Source organism: Desmodus rotundus, chromosome 3 (assembly GCF_022682495.2).
Source record: "Desmodus rotundus isolate HL8 chromosome 3, HLdesRot8A.1, whole genome shotgun sequence".
In the NCBI taxonomy this organism is placed as follows: domain Eukaryota; kingdom Metazoa; phylum Chordata; class Mammalia; order Chiroptera; family Phyllostomidae; genus Desmodus; species Desmodus rotundus.
Genome location: NC_071389.1, coordinates 103212995 through 103225967, shown reverse-complemented (window position 1 = coordinate 103225967; position 12973 = coordinate 103212995). Strand labels below are relative to the sequence as shown.

General features: G+C 38.5%; 1 protein-coding gene and 1 pseudogene across 4 annotated transcripts in view; both read right to left on the bottom strand.

Annotated features, from left to right (window-relative positions):
- The window catches only part of PARP4 (poly(ADP-ribose) polymerase family member 4), a 138576-nt gene that overhangs the window by 86874 nt on the left and 38729 nt on the right, over window positions 1–12973 (bottom strand). For all 4 annotated transcript variants that reach the window (XM_045188066.3, XM_024551062.4, XM_045188067.3 and 1 more), the window contains one exon: window positions 187–370. In XM_045188066.3, the coding sequence (XP_045044001.2) occupies window positions 187–370 (184 nt within the window). The remainder of the gene's footprint in view (window positions 1–186; window positions 371–12973) is intronic.
- On the bottom strand, window positions 7643–7756 carry LOC112296243 (U2 spliceosomal RNA; annotated as a pseudogene).

Below are 12973 nucleotides of genomic sequence, written 5' to 3'. Positions count from 1 at the left end.
CTAGAGCAAACAGAAATAGGTGAAAAAAACTTTTATTGACATGTTTTCATAAAATCAGGGTTTCATGTTTGCTAATTATTGAGTATGAAAATATTGAATTCAGATACTAGATATACAATAATTACTTAAATGTAAGCATATTTAATAAAAACGGCAGCCTCTCTGCCTGTTTCTTGCTATAAATACCTCAAAGTCTGTGCTGACAGTGGCTGTTTTAGGGACCCCATGGACACTGTCATAACCTGGTGGTGCCTCCGTTAAGGAAAAGTCTTTCTTGTGTAAGTCCATGCACTTCCCGAGGGCAACATCACAGACAACCAAGAGTCTCATGCCATCTGTCTCTCCTGGGAGCGAGTACTTAATACTTGTACTGCATGTGAAAGGAAGTAAGTACAAATTTATAGTTTAGTACTATGACAATAACATTTTATTTTACATATATATATATATATATACACATATACATATATAAAGAGCAAGAAAAGGAAAACAGACTCAGAAAGAATGAAGAGGGGTTAAGGGAAATGCAGGACAATATGAAACGGAACAGTATCTGCATAATAGGGATACCAGAAGGAGAGGAGTAGCAAGGGATAGAAAACCTGTTTGAAAAAGTAATGATGGAAAACTTCCCTACTTTGATGAGAGAAAAACTAACACAAATCCAGGGAGCACAGAGGGGCCCAATTAAGAGGAACTTAAAGAGGTCCATTACAAGACACATCATAATTAAAATGTCAAAATTCAAACTCAAAGTGAGAATCTTAAAGGAAGCAAGAGAGAAACAGGAAGTAACATACAAGGGAGCCCTGGCAAGGTTAGAAGCTGATTTCTCAAAAGAAACATTTCAAGCCAGAAGGAAATAGCAAGAAATATTTCAAGTAATAAAAAACAAAGACCTGAAACCAAGACTACTCTATCCAGCAAGGCTTTCAATCAATTTGGAAGGCCAAATAAGGAATTTCCCAGAAAAAAGAAGCCTCAAAGAATACACCTACTCTAAACCAGCACTGCAAGAGATGCTAAAGGGACTGCTTTAAGAGTAAGAAAAAGAGTGCGAGAAAAAGGAACAAAGGTACAGAGGGAGTAAAATGGCAATGAATAAGAACCTATCAACAATAACCTTAAATATAAATGCATTAAATGTCCCAATCAAAAGACACAGGGCAGCTGAATGGATAAGAAAACACGACCCACACATATGCTGCCTACAAAAGACCCACCACAGAACAAAAGACCTACATAGAATGAAAGTGAGGGGATGGAAAAAAAGATTCCACGCAAACAAGCAGGAAAAAAAAAGCCGGGGTAGCAATACTTATGTCTCACAAAATAGACATCAAAACAAAGGCCATAAAAAGAGACCCAGAATGACACTTCGTAATACTCAAGGGAAGAATCCATCAAGATATAAACATTATAAATATATATGCACCCAACTTAGGAGAACCCAAATGCATAATGAAAATTTTGGAGTAACTCAAGAAAGATATAACAGTAACACACTTATACTAGGAGATTTTAACACCCTAGTGTTCATAAATAGATAGATCTTCCAAATGAATATCAACAAGGATATTGTGGAACTGAACAATGCATTAGATCAAATGGACTTAAATGATATATATAGAACCTTTCATCCCAAAGAAACAAAATACACATTCTATTCAAATGCACATGGAACATTTTCAAAGGTAGACCACATGACAGGACACAAAACAAGTCTCAACAAAGTCGAGAAAATTCAAATCATATCAAGCATTTTCTCAGACCACAAGGGCCTGAAATGAGAAACCAACCCGAAAGAAAAAACTCTAAAACACTCAAACTCATGGAGATTGAATAGCATGCTATTAAACAATGAATGGGTCAAGAATGAGATCAAGGAAGAAATCAAAAAGTTTCTGGAAACAAATGAAAATGAACTCACAATAATCCAAAATTTATGGGACACGGCGAAGGCAGTCCTGAGAGGGAAGTGTATAGTGATACAGACCTGAATAAAAAAGGTACAAACATTTCAAATAAACAACCTAACCCTACATCTACAAGAACTGGAGGAACAACACAGACAGCCCAGAGCAAGTGCAAGGAAGGAAATGACCAAGATCAGAGCAGAATTAAACAACATAGAGACTAAAGGAACAATTCTAAAGATCAATAAATCCAGGAGCTGTTTTTTTAAAAGATAAACAAGATTGATAAGACTTTAAGCAGATTCATCAAGAAAAAAGAGAGAGGACCCAAATAAACACAATTAGAAATGAAAGAGGAGAGATTACAACTGACATCACAGAAATACAAAGGATTGTAAGAAATTGACAAGAAGAATTATATGCCAAGAAATTTGAAAACCTAGGTGAAATGGACATATTTCTAGAAAAATATAATCTTCCAAAACTGAATGAAGAAGCAGAAAGACTGAACAGACCAATAACAGCTGATGAAAGCGAAGCAGTAATCATGAAACTCCCAGCAAACAAAAGCCCTGGACCAGATGGCTTCACAGGAGAATTTTACAAAACAAGTAAGGAAGAGCTAACCCCTATCCTTCACAGACTTTTCCAAAAAAATCCAAGAACAGGGAAGACTCCCACATTCTTTTTATGAAGCCAGCATCATCCTAATCCCAAAATCAGAGAAAGACACAACAAAGAAAGAAAACTTCAGGCCAATATCACTGATGAACATTGACACTGAAATCCTCTACAAAATATTGGCAAACCACATCCAGCATTACATTAAAAAGATCATATGCCATGATCAAGTGCGATTCATCCCAGGGATGCAAGGATGATACAATATTCACAAATCAATAAATGTAATACATCACATAAACAAAAGGCAAGACAAAAATCACATGATCATATCAATAGATGCTGAAAGAGCATTTGATAAAGTACAGCACCCATTTATGTTAAAAACACTCAGCAAAGTGGGTGCAGAGAGGGAGCATTCCTCAACATAATAAAGGCCATATATGAGAAACCTACAGCCAACATCATACTCAGTGGGCAAAACTAAAAGCTTTCCCACTAAGATCAGGAACAAGACAAGGATGTCTGCTTTCACCACTTCTATTCAACATAGTATGGGAAGTCCTAGCCATAGCAATCAGACAAGAAGAAGAAATAAAGGGCATCCAAATTGGAAAGGAGGAAGTAAAACTGTCATTGTTTGCAGATGACATGATAGTGTACAAGGAAAACGCTACAGACTCCACCAAAAAACTACCCGACCTAATAAGTGAATTTGGCAAAACAGAGCGATACAAAGTCAATATTCAGAAATCGAAGGCATTTTTGTACACAAACAAAGGAATATTAAAACAGAAATCAGGAAAAAAAAATCTTATTTGCTATAGCAACAAGAAAAATAAAATACCTCAGAATAAACCTAACCAGGGAGGTAAAAGACCTATACTCAGAAAAGTACACAACACTGAAGAAAAACATTAAGGAAGACACAAATAAATAGAAGCATGTACCATGTTCATGGATTGGAAGAACTAACATCATCAAAATGTCTATATTACAGAAAGGAAGTTATAGATTCAATGCAATCCCTATTAAAATACCAATGACATATTTCAGATATAAAACATACACTTCAAAAATTTATATGGAATCATAAAAGATTCCAAATAGCTGCAGCAATTTTGAGAAAGAAGAACAAAGTAGGAGGGATCACAATACCTGGCGTCAAACTATATTACAAGGCCACTGTAATCAAAACAATCTGGTATTGGCATAAGAACAGACATGTAGATCAATGGAACAGAATAGAGAGCCCGGAAATAAGCCCAAGTCTCTATGGTCAATTAATATTCAACAAAGGGGACAGAAATATAAAATGGAATCAAAATAGCCTCTTCAAGAAATGGTGTTGGGAGATCTGGACAGCTACATACAAAAAAAATGAAACTCGACCACCAACTTATACCACGCACAAAAATAAATTCAAGGTGGATAAAAGACTTAAATATAAGTCATAATGCCATAAAAGTCCTAGAGGAGAAGATAGGCAGGAAAATCTCAGATTTCTACAACAGCAGTATTTTCACCAGTATATCCCCTAGAGCAAGGGATATAAAGGAAAGAATAAACAAACGGGACTTCATCAAAATAAAAAGCTTCTGCATGGCTAATTAAAACAATAGCAAAATGAAAAAGGAACCAACTGGATAGGATAATATATTTGCCAATGATATCTCGGACAAGGGTTTGATCTCCAAAATATATAAGGAACTCGCACGACTCCACACCAGGAAGACAAACAAACCAATTAAAAAATGGGCAAAGGACCTGAACAGACACTTCTCCAAGAACATACAGAGGGCCCAGAGACATATGAAAGGATGCTCAGCATCACTAGTCATCAGAGAGATGCAAATTAAAGCCACAATAAGATGCCACTTAGCACTGGTCACAGTGGCCATCATAAACAAATCAACAAACAGTAATTGCTGGAGAGGATGTGGAGAAAAGGGAACCCTAGTGCACTGTTGGTGGGAATGCAAACTAGTGCAGCCTCTGTAGAAAATAGTAAGGAATTTCCTAAAATAGAATTGCCTTTTGACTCAGCAATTCCACTGCTGGGTTTATACCCTAAGAATCCTGAAACACTACTTCAAAAGAACCTATGCACCCCAATGTTCATAGCAGCACAATTTGCAATAGCCAAGTGCTGGAAGCAGCCTAGGTACCCATCAGTAAACAAGTGGATCAATAAACTGTGGTACATTTACACAATGGAATACTATGCAGCAGAAAGAAAGAAGGAGCTCCTACCCTTCATGACAACATGGATGAAACTGGAAAGTTCCATCCATTATGCTCAATGAAGTAAGCCAGGCGGTGAAAGACAAATACCATATGATCTCACCTATAAGTGGAACCTAATTAACATAACAAACTGGCAAGCAGAATATAGCCAGAGACATTGAAATCGACAAGAAACTGATAGTAACCAGAGGAGAGGGGAGGGGGAAGTAAGGTGGGAAAGAAGGGAAAGGGACATAAATAAACATGTATGAGAGACCCACAGACGGAGCCAAGGGGGCAAGGGATGGAGGGTGAAACGTGGGCATGGGTAGGGTGGGGTAAAATGATAGTGGGAAAATGGGGACAACTGTATTCAAACATCAACTTTTTTAAAAAAGTAGAAAAAACACAGGGTTATTAGGATGCTTAAGGAACTCATTAGGTACTTCAACAGGATAAAAAAGACCCAGGCAAAAATGAAGGTTACATTAAGTGAAATCAAGACAAATGTATAGAGAACCAAGAGGGGAGTAGATGAAGCTGAGAATCAGTTCTGTGATTTGGAACATAAAAAGATAAAAGCATTGAATCAGAAGAACAAGAAGAAAAAACAAACCAAATAAACAAGGATAGGCTAAGGAGCCTCTGGGACAACTTCAAACATACCAACATGGGTTGCTGGCCAGGTCCCCAGTAGTGGGTGTGCAAGAGGCAACCACACATTGATGTTTGTTTCCCTCTCTTTCTCCTTCCCTTCTCCTCTAAAAATAAATAAATAAAATCATTAAAAAAAAAAAAGAAAGAAAAGTAGGTAGCTATCTGTGAAGGAATTCCCATAAGATTGTCAGCTGATTTCTCAAAAGAAACCTTGCAGGCAAGAAGGGACTGGCAAGAAGTACTCAAAGTCATGAAATGCAAGGACCTGCAACCTAGATTACTCTATCCAGCAAAGCTGTCATTTAGAATGGAAGGGCAGATAAAGTGCCTCCCACACAAGGTAAAGCTAAAGGAGTTCATCATCACTAAACCATTATTATCTGAAATGGAAGATAGACTATTTAAGAAAAAGATCAAAACAATGAACATTAAAATGGCAAAAAATTTACAACTATCAACAATTAAATGTTTTTTTCAAAAGATTTCATTTATTTATTTTTTAGACAGAAGGGAAGGGAGGAAGAAAGAGGGAGAAAAACATCAGTGTGTGGTTGCCTCTCATGCACCCCCTACTGGGGACCTGGCCTGAAACCCAGGCATGTGCCCTGACTTGGAATCAAACTGGCGATCCTTCGTTTGCAGGCTGGTGTTCAATCCACTGAGCTACACCAGCCAGTGTGTCAACAATTAAATCTTTAAAAAAAAACTAAGCAAACAAGTAGAACAGAAACAGAATCATAGATATGAAGATCATTTGGAGGGGTATCAGTTGGGAGGGAGAAAGGGAAGAATGGGTGAAAAGATACAGGGATTAAGAAGTACAAATTGATAGGTACAGAACAGATGGGGATGTTAAGAATAGTATAGGAAATGGATTACCAAAGAACTTGTATTCATGACCCATGGACATGAACTAAGCAGGGGGGTATTGCTGGAGGGAACGTGGGGTACCAGATAGAGGAGGGTAAACGGGGAAAAAATTGGGACAACTGTAATAGCATAATCAATAAAATATATTAAAAAATACAAATTTGATGAAACAGACACGTAGATTGCTCTCCTGTTGTGGTAGGTGGTGCTGAAAGTACTTCATGCCCAGGGAGAGAAGAATTCCACTGTACCCCGAATCTTTATTAGCTACTAAAACATATGCATTTCTGTTTAATAAACACCAGACAAAGAGTTTAAGAGAAGAACAAAAATCCACATTATTACGAAAAAGTAGATTAATTCTATGCACTGAAGCTCAGAAAGAACATTAAATACCAAGTAAGAAAGGAAAGATGGGTGCTATATTCTCATGAACCTTCTGAACCCAAATGGAAAAACAAAAATTTCAAATGACACCCAAATGAGAGATTTTGTTGTAACTTTCCTCAGGAATTAGTAGGTTTAATAAGTAACCTTGCTATGAGGAACACAGGTTGGGACATCTTTGGGAGCAACATTTTGGGAACATACCTTTACTTTTTCAGAGATGAAGACAAAAATGTAATAATGTTGCCTGATGAGCATTTTATTTGTTCCACATCCTCTAAGGCAGGGGTGTCAAACTCATTTTCACTGGGGGCCACATTAGCTTCGCAGTTGCCTTCAAAGGGCAGAATGTAGAGCTCTCTGCCCTAGTTAAGGAATAGTTACATTTATACAGTCCTAAAATTACATTTGTCCCTCTGAAGGCAACTACGAGGCTGATGTGGCTCCCCGTGAAAATGAGTTTGACATCCCCGCTCTAAGACTTGCACTGTAAAAGAAAAAGTAATCAATTTCATCCATTTCTCCTATACACCTCTCTTTCCTGTGGGCTCTTTTTCCATAACTACAAAACACGCTAACTCCTTCCCATGGAACCTGGACCTTGAGTTTGACACCTAGACCATCTCTTCTGCTCGCTCTGTGTCCTCCCTTTCTCACCACCATTCACGGAGTCAGGGGTTGCTTTTCAGTCCACTGCAGTTTGGTTCTACTCACACTTCTTCACTGAAACTACTCTGTTGGGAATCATGAAGGACTTACTTCAATTTGGTTAAATTCAACCAAATGCCAATTAATTTTTTATCAAATTTCTTTTATTTTTAAAAAAAAACTTTAAATTTTTTAAGAAGGTCATCTAGTTTCATATTTTTTGCATATTATCTGTCAAGTTTTCATAGCTTGTTTGCTGACCATTTCTCAGTCCACTGCAGTTTGGCCCTATTCACACTCCTCCAAAACCACTCTGTCGAAAGTCACGTAGGACTTCAATTTGGTTAAATTCAACTGAATGCCAATGATTTTTTAAAAACTCATAAGAATAGATACTACACTTGATCTTAGCTAAAAGGCCAAGAAATGATCCAATGATTTTTTAAATAAAATATTTAAATATCTTAGAATTTTCACTTTGAAATATTTTATACATGAAAGAACATTTGTAGCCCTGGCTGGGTAGCTTAGTTGGTTAGAGCACCGTCCCATATACCAAGATTGTGAGTTTGATCCCCAGTCAGAGCACATACAAGAATCAACTAATGAATGCATAAATAAGTGGAACAATAAATCAGTGTTTCTCTCTCTCTCTCTCTCTCCCCATACCTCTCTCTCTCTCTTTCTAAACTCAATAAATAAAAATTTTTGGCTTCTGGTCAAGACGGTGGCATATGCAGACATGGCTTGCCTCTTTGCACAACCACATCAAACTTACAACTAAATATAAAACAACCATCACTTAGGAATGTCAGAAATTGAGCTGAATGGGAAGCCTGACAACTATGAAATCAAGTTGAATAGAAGTCTGACAACTACGGAATTAAAGAAACCACATCCATCCAGACTGGTAGGAGGTGTTCAGATGCAGAATGGGCTGGTCCCAACACCCATGTGGATAAAAATTTGTGAGAGATAAATCAGGAGCAAGGAGTCCCAGCCCCACACCAGGCCCCCCAGCCCAGGATTCCAGTGCCAGGAAGGTAAGTTCCCACAACTTCTGGATGCAAAAACCAGTGGAGATTGAATCAGGGGAAGAAACTTCTGGAGTCCCAAGCAGTTCCTCTTAAAGAACACACACGGGCTCACCTACTCAGACTCACTCCCTCTGAACTCCAGCATTGGGGTAGCAGCTTGAAAGGTACCAGTAGTATACAGGGAGAAACTGAAGTACCTGGCATCAAGGAGAGCAGAGGCCATTGTCCCTTTGGTAAACCCTCCCTCCACAGAGCCAACAAGCTTATCCCATATCTGAGACTCCATCAACCTGGTTAACACTGTTTAACCCGCCTTGAGATCCCCAGAGGCTCTGCCCTACTCAATTTATGGGCCCACCCAAGCTGCTTTTCCATAAGAATGGCTAGTCTTGGCTCCTAAATCCTATCAAACAAGCAACAGCTGGCTTCAGTGAGCATTAGCAGCAGCCAGATTGTAGTCATAGTTTGGCTTCACCTGGGAATCTCCAAGCCCAGCACAAGTAGCAGCCATCTCAGATTGCTTTACACCTCAGGCAGGGTGCACTGGGTAAAACATAGGTGAGCGGTTGGCCCTGGCCTGCACCACCCAGGAAACCCCAGGGCCAGTGCACCCAGTGGACAGCTAGCTACATACCATGTCGAAGCACCACCACACTGCCCGTGCACAGCTGATTCTCCATAGAGGGTGGAGGTTGGTGGTCAGTGGCCACAGCCAGTCCTTGTAGCTGACTGGCCTGGGTAAATACCTCCCATTGACCTGCCACCAGCAATCAAGGCTCAACTACCAGAGGAGGTATACTCAGCCACATGGAGGGCACAGTTGAGTATCCAGCTTTGGTGATAGGGGAGGCTGTGCCACTGGCCCTATAGGACACCTACTATATTAGGCCACACTACCATGACACAGAGTCAAAGCTGCTCCACCTAATTCATAGAAAGAAACACAGAGAGGCTGCCAAAATGAGGAGACAAAGAAACATGGCCCAAATGAAAGAACAGATCAAAACTCCAGAAAGAGAGCTAAATGAAATGGAGATAAGCAATCTATCAGATGCAGAGCTCAAAAGACTCATTATAAGGATGCTCAAGGAACTTAGTGAGGACCTCAGCAGCTTAAAAAAGACCCAGTCAGAAACAGAGGATACACAAACTGAAATATAGGACAATTTACAGGGAAACAAAAGTAGAGTGGATGAAGCTAAGAATCAAATCAATGATTTGGAACATAAGGAAGCAAAAAACAACCAATCAGAACAAGAAGAAAAAAGAATCCAAAAAATGAGGATAGTAGAAACAGCCTCTGGGACAACTTCAAGAGGTCCAACATTCACACCATAGGGGTGCCAGAAGGAGAAGAGAAAAAGTAAGAAACTGGAAATCTATCTGAAAAAATAGAGGAAGAATACTTCCCTAATTTGGTGAAGGAAATAGACATACAAGTCCAGAAAGCACAGAAAGTCCCAATTATGATGGATACAAAGAGGCCCATTTCAAGATACATCATTATTAAAAGACCAAAGGTTAAAGACAGAGACTCTCAAAAGCAAGAGAAAAAAAGTTAGTTATCAGAAGGTTGCCAGATGGGGAGAATGGGTGAAGAAGTGAGGGGATTAAGAAGTATGAATAGGTAGTTATAGAACAGCCATGGGGATGTGAAGTACAGTGTAGGAAATGAAGTAACAAAAGAACTTACACATGACCCATGGACATGAATGATGGTGGGGGGATTGCCTGAGGGAGTAGGGAGCACTGTGTGGAGGTGGGTAAAGGGGAAAAAATCAGGACAACTGTAATAGTATAATCAATAAAATATAATAAATTCCTTTTTTAAAAGAGCATTTGCAATATAAATGTTAAGTTTAAATCATTATAAGACACCCATACAACTACCTAGACCTAGTTTAAGAATAGAATATCATCAATGTTTCTGTTGGTATCACCTCCCCTGCCATCCAGAGGTGATCTACTCAGTATCTTAATTTTTTGTGTATATCATTTTCTTTCTTTCATAAGATTGACACACAGGTATGTGTCCCTTGACAATATAAAGTGTAGTTTTGCTTGTTTTTGAACTTTGCATATATATAGAATCATATGGTCTTTTTTGCTCTGTGTTATGTTGCCAGGCTCATCCACTTAACATGCGCAGCTATAAGTCACCTGTCAAAAGTGCCATCTAGGGCCCTGGATGGGTCACTCAGTTAGTTGGAGCCTTGTCCCATATAGCAAAAAGGTTGCAGATTCAATTCCTGGTTGGGCATGCATAGGAGGCAACTCCTCAATGTTTCTCTTTCTCTCTTTCTCTCTCTAAAGTCAACAAAACATATCCTTGGGTGAGGATGAAATGATTAAGAAGTAAGTAAGTAAATAAATAAATAAATGTCACATAGAACTCCATGTAGGACCACACTAAAATATATTGATTCACTGCATTGTCATTGGACATGTGCATCACTTCCAGTGTTTTGTTAGTAGTGATCTTAGCCACTCTCATACATGCCTCCTGGTCGAGACTGTTTCTGAGGTAGTGATTCTTGACCTGGGCTGCATATTACAATCATCCAGGAACTAAAAAACTATTGATACCCAGACCTTACCCCTAGAGAGCCTGATTTAACTGCTCTGGGGTGAAATCAGAGCCATTGCATTTGTACCAGTGGAATTCCCCCTGGTGATTCCAGTGTGCAGCCCAGTTAGGAAACACTGCTTTCTGGTTCGTAGGCCAACTTACAGGATTCCTGGGTCATGCCATCAACTCTTTTCTTCCATTATACCAAATAATGTGAAAACTTTTATCAAGAAGGTTTATCAATTATACTCTTCTTACTAGCAGTCTTTGAGAGTTCAGATTATTCTAGGGTCTTACCAACACCTCGAGATGTTAAACTATTTTTTTGGTCAATGTGATAAGTATAAAAAATGGTAGCATTATGGTTACTTTTCATTTTGTTGATTACTTATCTTCAATGTTATTTTCCATACATGTTTCTTCTTCTGTTAGGTTCTTATTCATATCTTTTGCCCATTTGCTTATTGGGTTGTTTATCTTTTTCTTACTGATTTGTAGAACCTCTTTACATAGCCTAGATAATTAAATATCTTGAATAATTATCCTTTGTCTTAGGTTCCACCTTTAATTAATTTGGTGACCTTAGGCAAGTCACTTAATCTCCATGATTGTTTCCTTTCCATAAAATGGCAGGATGATACCAACTGTGAGGTTTATGACAATGTACATGAAGCATTTAGTCTGGTGCCTAGCACAGGGCAGGCACACAAAGATTGTGGTTATTAAGAGGACAGATTTAACTATTAATGAAAATATTAAAGATGAAATATTATTCCATGCATATAGCATTCATATAAAATAAATTGCTTAGAAGAGAGGTCATGTGCTATAGAAGTTAAAATTACCATGTCTAGAGAAATGCAAAATGCTACGTGACTTTGGACAAGATACCTGCACTGTCCCTCAGTGTTCTCACATGTGATAAGGGGATAACAATGGGATAATCAGGAGGCTGTTTAAGGATCAATTGGTACATATATGTATAAGCTCTTAGGGTAGTAAACTCACTAAGAAAATTTCAAATATAATTTTCCTATTATCCAGCACAAAAGACACTTCTGTAGTATACTGGGAAAATTGGCTACTTTCAGTCACCTGTTTCTTTTTAAAACATTTTTTCATGAGTGTTTAAATTAAATTATTGAGGTGACATTCGTTAATAAAATTATATAGGTTTCAAGTGTACAGTTCTATAATACATCATCTGTATATTGTACTGTGCATTCACCGCCCCAAGTCAAGTCTCCTTCCATCACCATGTGTCCCCCCTTTACTGCCTCTTACCTCCCCCACCTCCCTTTCCCTCCGGTAACCTCCATACTATTGTCTGTATTTATGAGTTTTTGTTTGTCTTGTCTGTTCATTTGTTTATTTCAGTTTTATATCCCACATATAAGTGAAATCATATCATTTTTAACTTTTTTGGTCTGACTTATTTCACTTAGTATAATATTCTCAAGATCAACCCATGTTGCAAGTGGCAGTATTTCATCTATTCTGGCTGAGTGATATCCCATTGTATGAGGTCTGTCCAGAAAAAGTCCAACCATTGTTAATATAACAAGAACGGTTTGTGCGACATCAATGTAACTTGGTAGCCAAGCAGAGTGGACTGGAATGCGCATGCATGAACAATGACAACTTTACTGTACTAGTCAGTGGGGGTAGTAGATGCCACTGAGTGAGCATGTGTACTGTGTGGCCACTGCCTTCAAAATGGCTGAGTGAGTAGAGCTACGAATCTGCATCGAATTTCGTGTTAAGCTTGACATTCCTCCACAGAAACTATTCAGATGGTTCAGAAGGCCACAGTTACGGCAGCTTCATTACAACAACGCGCCTGCTCATGCATCACATCTTGTGCAGAGTTTTTTGGTGAAACATTAAGTCACTTAGGTGACTCAGCCCTCCTACAGCCCATATTTAGTGGCTTGCATCCTCTGGTATTTCCTAAAATTAAAATCACCATTGAAAGGGAAGAGATTTCAGATTGTCGATAAGATTCAGGAAAATATGATGGGGCATCTGATTGTAATTGGGAG